The 7,836-nt window shown below is 37.4% G+C and overlaps 1 protein-coding gene across 1 annotated transcript; it reads right to left on the bottom strand.

Annotated features, from left to right (window-relative positions):
• Window positions 1-785: 785 nt before the first annotated feature.
• Window positions 786-5,562, bottom strand: LOC306876780 (transmembrane protein 182-like; the record flags this gene model as incomplete). Its single annotated transcript, XM_079428182.1, has 5 exons — window positions 786-1,012; window positions 1,167-1,304; window positions 1,650-1,748; window positions 4,287-4,425; window positions 5,419-5,562. The coding sequence occupies 5 exons, from the start codon at window positions 5,560-5,562 to the stop codon at window positions 786-788; spliced, it is 747 nt and encodes a 248-aa protein (XP_079284308.1).
• Window positions 5,563-7,836: the final 2,274 nt, after the last annotated feature.

Here is a 7,836-nt window from a genome sequence, read left to right as displayed (position 1 = left end):
AACAAGCTGTGCAAGTGAAACGTAAAATGTAAAACTTTCAGGTCAGCTGGGTATTTCTACAAAGTCTGTCTAGATTATTTCAAAGCCTGAAGGGAAAAAACACTCTAGAAATTAGCAATAAATTAATCATCTAAATTCAAGGTGGACCAAACTCAAGAAATGTGTACATTTATACTTGAGAAGGTTTAAGAGGTGAAAAAGAGTCTACCAATATGTTTTGGTAATTTATCCGAGTAATATAAAAATGCAGAGGTTCCATAGACATATTAAACATAATTTAATGCTTTGTGAAATTATATACTCGCATAAACACTCACACATATATGAAGTGTTCCCAAACCATCCATGATCAATGCTTACAGTACTGCTCACAGCACACATGATGGCCAAATACTGAAGCCATATTTGCACATTTCAAAATCAATAATATCTGTACCCCACCTTGTCATAAAGTCAGCGCATCCTTCAGTTCAATTGCAGCTATTTAAAGGGATAGTTCACCCAAAAATGACATGAAAAACATATTTTGAATAATGTTGGTAACCAAACAGTTGACAGCAGCCATTGACATTCATAGTATGGAAAAAATACTGTCAACTGTTTGGTTACCAACATTCTTCGAAATATCTTCTTTTGCGTTCAACAGAAGAAAGAAATCCATACAGGTTTGGAACGACATGAGGGTGAGTAAATAATAACAACATTTTAATTTTGGGGTGAACCATCCCTTTAATGCGTTTTGAGCATACAAGTTCATTCTTCTGTTTTGAAACCGTTCAGGAGGTTCAGTTACAATGACGTTGGACTGTACGGCCAATCACTAGGAAGAGAAGACCAGACAGAAGACAGAAGAACACGCCCACAGGAGCAAACATGAAAGAGAGGCCATAAGTCATATTGAGCTCAAAATCAAGGCACTTATTCAACTTCTGATATTCCTTATACGAGCTTATTACATCCAAAACATCTAGCCAGAAAACATACATCACAGTGACAACAAGAAGGAAGAAACCTGGAGAAAAGAGACAGCATTGGAGAAATGAAAAGCAACATGAAAGAGAGAGATAAAGGGTAAAGAATAAATTAGATGTTTGTGATATCTGTTACACATAGTTCAGTACTGCACATGAGATACACCACACCTCTTCATGTAATCCTTAACCTACCAGAAATTAGGTAGAGTCCACCTCCTGCTTTATAAAGGCGATGACTGGCAAACGGAGCTGCGCAAATAATAATGAAACCGCCGGCCACCACAGCGGCCACACCCAGCAACATAGAGACGCTCCAGAAACCTCTGTAGACTAAAAGATCATGGTTTTCATTAACACAAACCAAAGGGAAAATGGTTCACAGTACAGTAGCCAATTCAGTTACACAATACATTATGCAGTGACACTGCTGCAACCAATTTTACTTCCGTAACTTCACGGTGAAGCAGGATATTTGTGTGGGGAAAAGGCTTGAATTGATTTGTATCTTGATTTTAAGTGGAGGAGTCAAGAAAATATGAAGGATCACTTCATTAAAAATATTTTCATATGAATAAACAGAAAAAGACAGAAATCAAGAGCAGTTGAAAAATATTGGCATTGGAATTTAGCATTAGGAGCTTAAACAATCTTGATCTGTTAAATATATAAACTTACTTATGGCAGTCTGATAGCTGGTAGCATTGTAGATCTGGTCAGGGAACGGAAAGGGGAGAAGATATGCAGGTTTGCACTCCCTTGCATGTGGTTGATTTTCTAAAGGAAGAACGAGGAGAACTGACATTTTTTAGTGTGCTACACTGTTAAAAAAAAAAAAAGTTGAGCCAACTTAAAATTTTAAGGCAACTAGCTTCAGCAGATTTTTGAGTTTTCTCAACTTGTTGTTTTAAGTTTATACAAAAAGTTGAGAATCTCCTACAAAAATAAGTTGAGAGAACTCAAAAATCTACTGAAGCTGGTTGCCTTAAAAATTTAAGTTGGCTCGACTTTTTTTTTTTTTTTTTTTTACGGTGTAGTTCTAAATCATTGTTTCAATTAAGATACAAGAGTTGTATATCAAGGTTTTTGCTGGCTGAGGTAATCTGAACACTTATTCCCTCTCTTTGAACCTTCTGTGGCCTTCTGTAGGGCAACAGGTCAGACCCCTTTGATATTTGTGGCAAAGTCTCACCCGGAGCCTCACAAGAGGGCCAAATGCCACATTCAGTGAGTAAGTCTGAGCACTTCACACCTTCTAATATGACATAATGGTTACAGTTTATAACATTCAATTCTTTAAAATTAATTAATGATTGTGTATCACTGAACAACAATTTTTACAGAATTTATTGTCCATTTTATATATATATATATATAGTCATGGCCAAAAATATAGGTACCCTTGGTAAATATGATCAAAGGCGGCTGTGAAAATTTATCTGCATTGTTAATCCTTTTGATCTTTTATTAAAAAAATTCACAAAAATCTAACCTTTCATTGGATAATAAGAATTTAAAATGGGGGGAAATATCATTATGAAATAACTGTTTTTCTCTAATACACATTGGCCACAATTAACGGCACCCTTTTATTCAATACTTTTTGAAACCTCCATTTGCCAGTTTAACAGCTCTAAATTTTCTCCTCTAATGCCTGATGAGGTTAGAGAACACCTGACAAGAGATCAGAGACTATTCCTTCATCCAGAATCTCTCCAGACCCTTCAGATTCCCAGCTCCATGGTGGTGCTTCTCTTCAGTTCACCTCACTCATTTTCTATAGGGTTCAGGTCAGTGGACTGGAATGGCCAGCAGAACCTAGGTCTTGTGCTCAGTGACCCATTTTTGTGTTGTTTTTGAGATTTGTGTTTGGATTATTGTCCGGTTATTGATTTTTTATCTGTAGGTATTTGATAGAATCCATGATGCCATGTGTCTAAACAAGATGTCCAGGACCTCCAGCAGAAATATAGGCCCACAACATCAAAAATACAGCAGTATATTTCATTGTACACATAGGGTACTTTTTATCCCTGTGTTCACCAAACCCATCTTGAGTGTTTTCTGCTAAAAAGCTCATTTGTTTGATTCATCTGACCATAGAAGCCAGTCCCATTTGAAGTTCCAGCCGTGTCTGATAACTGAATATGCTGGAGTTTGTTTTTGGATGAGCTGGAGAATTTTTCTTGAAACCCTCCCAAACAACATGTGGTGATGTAGGTATTGTTTGACAATTTTTTTTTTTTTTAAGGTTTTCTGACCCTGAGACTCAACTATTTTCTGCAGTTCTCCAGCTGTGGTCCTTGGAGAGTCTTTAGCCACTCAAACTCTCCTCCTCATCGTGCATTAGGACGATATAGACACACGTCCTCTTCCAGGCAGTTTTGTAACATTTTCTGTTGATTGGAAATTCTTAATTATTGCCCTGATGGTGGAAATGGGAATTTTCACTGCTCTAGCTCTTTTCTTAAAGCCACTTCACTAATTTGTGAAGCTCAATTATCTTTTGCTGCACATCAGAAATATATTCTTTGGTTTTTCTCATTGTGGTGGATGATTAAGGGAATTTGGACTTTGTTTTCGCTCCTATTTATATTTCTGTGAAACAGGAAGCCATGGCTGGATAATTTCATGTTCATAATCACCCTGGAGTGCTCAAAATTGTGAATATGAATGGGAATATACTTCAGAGATATTTTACTCATAAAAATATTTAGGGGTGCCAATAATTGTGTCCAACGTGTATTTGAGAAAAACATTTATTTCATAATGATATTTGCCCCCATTTTAAATTCTTATAATCCAATGAAAGGTTAGATTTTTGTAATTTTTTTTAATTAAAGATCAAAAGGATTAACAATGCAGATTCATTTTCACAGCCTTCTTTGATCATATTTACCAAGGGTGCCGATATTTTTGGCCACGACTGTGTATGTATGTATATATATATATATATATATATATATATATATATATATATACACACACACACACACACACACACACACACACACTATAAAAAATTTTGGGTTAAATACAACCCAGCGCTGGGTAAAATATGGACGAACCCAGCGATTGGGTTGTTTTTACCCAGCGATTGGGTTACTGCCCAGAAGGTTGGGTTAAACATTTAACCCAACTGTTGGTTGAAAACAACCCAGCATGTGTTCTGTCCAATATTTACCCAGCACTGGGTTGTATTTAACCCAGCATTTTTTAGAGTATATATCTAACTAACTAATCACTAACCAATATTAATAAATGCTGTAAAAATGTTACTGCATTTGCACCAAAGCAAATATAACAGTCTCTTACCAAACCAGAACTTCCACAGATCGTCATCATTCGTGATTTCATTAAAGCTACAGCGCCAAAAGAAGCCCTCATGATGAAAGATAATGTTCTGGTCTTCACTAACTTGGTCCTGACCCTGGTTGACCACAACATCACCTCCCTGTGAAGGAGCAAAGAGCAGAGGTCAGAAAGCAACAGACACCTGTTGTGCTTTGAGTCACTTAACTCAACCCTGCTTAGAAAATCCACCTTAAACTGGTAGCAGTTAGCCCGTTGACCACTGGCAATGTTTCAAAAATAGCTTGAATGATCTTAGACCAGCTATTGACCAACTAACGACCCGCCCAGCCATCTAGAAACCAGATATCACGTTCCAAAACACAGCTAATAGCAGCAATCTTCAAGAGAAGCATGCACTAGACAAATAACAAATGAGCATTGCAATTATTCTACATCAAGCTTTCCTGCAGACATCCGTCTTTCAGCCTCCAAGCACAAGGGTACATCCAACACACGCTCATGGCAATTTTGTCAAAACTATTTTACATGTTGACGAATTGTTAGCCACAATTCAATCCGGTACAATCTCATTCATATTGTTAATGCCCCTATGACACTTACATTTAGGGGTAGACCTTTGATGCATATATTTTTCTAAAAATCATACATTTCGACCTTGTAAAACAGAGCTCAGTTTGGGCACATGTCAGTAACAACTCACTTTTCCCTCCCAATCCTTTATGAGGGAAACCTAATTCATGTATGACTCCTATGAATAGAAACTGCACTGAGATTCCAGTTTCGTTATTTAGTATTAAGTGTGGTATCACACTACATCATGTGATAGTCTACACTCAAGTAACTGAGATAGTGATGTTTGAGGATGTCATGACAGTCACTGCTTATAAACCAAATATGCCCATGACCTCTTGAGAATCTTGCTTCAGTAAGGATCAAAGAGCAGAAATCTAGTTCAGTTTACACTAAAATCCAAACCATACAATTCTGAGGAGACTTGTTTCATATTTATAAACAGACCATCCCTAAATGATCTAGTCTTCTGATAATTCACCAGAACTAACATTCTTATCAATAAAACACTTGTCCACTTTTCTCTTTGCCCTAGAGGAATTGAAACGACACTTCCACCCACCTGCGAAGTAGCCAAACCATTCGCATGTGAATTGCAAATCTCTGAAGCCAAGAGCCAATAGTCCGTGCCAAAAGACAAGAGAATGAAAAGAGTTGCCAAGGCACCAAAGAGCCCAGCAAAAAATTGTGCCACATGTAACTTCATGATGACAAACTTAAGAGTGCAACTTTCTCAGCTGTTTACTTCTTGTTAAACAGTCTCTCCTCCTTCCCACATGAAGTAGACACTGAACGTAACTCCTCACAATCTGCGTGAAAAATAGTCTCTTAGTCCAGTTATGCTCAGCAAGGAGTATGGTGTGTGAACACAAGTGGCTGTTCTAGTACTCTTACGAGCTCCGGTGTCTATGTGTGTGTGTCAGTGTCCTCTTCCCTTAGCCAGAGCAGGACCTGGCATTGGGTGGGGAGTGGGCTTCATGACAGCACACTAGCGTAGAGCTGCCCATTGGGCTATTTTGGTCAGTTGAGTGAAGGTGCCTGCTGCCTCTGTCAGAGGAGTGGTTTAAGAATGAGATTTCAGGACGGAGACGAGTGGACCAAAATATCCCCCCACAGGACAATCAGCTGAGAGAGGAATGAAAATGAAGACACTAGAGCCCAGCATTCCCAATGTCTGTCACAAAACCCACCACCAACTGAGAAGTGAACTCTGAAAATGAACCAAGGTTAATACATTTACATCTATTTAGACATAACATATGGATACCCTTCAAAAAATTGGAGTTAGTAAGGAATTAATAGTTTTATTCAGCAAGGATGCATTCATTTGTCTTTCAAAAGTGAAAGACATTTATATGTTTAAAATGATTTCTGTTTCATATCAATGGTGCTCCTTTGAACTTTGATCCTTTGAACACTGAAAAAGTATCAGTTTCCGCAAAAAATATTAAGCAGCTGTTTTCAACATTGATAGTAATATTAATAAGGAATGTTTCTTAGGCAGAAAAGAGAAGGATCATCTGTCTGCTAAAAATCAGGAATAAATGTCATTTTTAAATAGGCCTAAATTAAAACAGAAAACTGATGTTTTAATTGTAATAATATTTCACAATAATACTGTTTTAACTGTACTTTTGATTAAATAAATGCAGCCTCAAAGAGCTTTAGTCAAGTCAAGTCAAGTCACCTTTATTTATATAGCGCTTTTAACAATGTAAATTGTGTCAAAGCAACTGCACAATATCAAAATCAAAATCCTCTGGCCAACAAACCAGCAGTTCAATTTAACTGCAGCAAAGTCAGATTGTAAGGTCTCAACTAGTTCCAGTGGTCATTTGGTAATTCTGTATGTTGTCTGAGCGTTGGCATCCTCTTAGGTCCTCTGAGGGGTTGGCATTATCTTTTCTCAGATGTTCGGTCATCTCGGATCATTTAGGGGTTGGATCCAGACTGAAGCTTCTGTCATTCCTAATTACCACGGGATGTTAATCCCGTGGCAGAAACAGAGACAAATAGAGACATAATTAGCGTAGCTGCTGTTCCATCTAAGCAAAAATGATTTGTTCAACCCAAGCTAAAGAATAATAATAATGTACATTTGATCAGATATACTACACAAGATTATAAAATGCATTATGTGAATGCTTGGCTAAAGAGATGTGTCTTTAATCTAGATTTAAACATAGAGAGTGTGCCTGAACCCCGAACGTTATCAGGAAGGCTATTCCAAAGTTTAGGAGCCAAATGTGAAAAAGCTCTACCTCCTTTAGTGGACTTTGCTATCCTAGGCACTACCAAAAGTCCAGAGTTTTGCGACCTTAAGGAGCGGGTTGGATTGTAGCGTGGTAGAAGACAAGTTAGGTACGCAGGAGCTAAACCATTTAGGGCCTTATAGGCAAGTAATAATATTTTGTAAATGATACGGAACTGAATAGGTAGCCAGTGCAGAGACTGTAAAATTGGGGTAATATGATCATATTTTCTTGATCTGGTAAGAACTCTAGCCGCTGCATTTTGGACTATCTGTAGCTTGTTTATTGAAGATGCAGGACAACCAGCTAGCAGTGCATTACAATAGTCCAGTCTACAGGTCATGAATGCATGGACTAGCTTTTCTGCATCAGAAACAGGAAGCATGTTTTGAAGCTTGGCAATGTTTCTAAGATGGAAGAATGCTGTTTTTGTAACATGGGAAATATGATTTTTAAAGGACAAGTTGCTGTCTAATATAACACCCAGATTTTTGACTTTAGAGGATGTGACAGTGCATCCGTCTAGTTGTAAATTGTAATCCAAGAGATTCTGTGTATTGTTTTTTGGTCCAATAAGTAATATCTCTGTCTTATCTGAATTTAATAGGAGGAAATTATTGGTCATCCAATCTTTTAAATTTTTTACACAATCTATTACCTTAGATAGTTTAGAAGTTTCACCTGGTTTTGTTGAGATATATAGTTGAGTATCATCAGCATAGCAATGA

Source organism: Barbus barbus, assembly GCF_936440315.1.
Source record: "Barbus barbus genome assembly, chromosome: 11".
NCBI lineage: Eukaryota > Metazoa > Chordata > Actinopteri > Cypriniformes > Cyprinidae > Barbus > Barbus barbus.
Note: the sequence above shows the minus strand (reverse complement) of the source record. Positions and strands in the feature narration are given on the sequence as shown.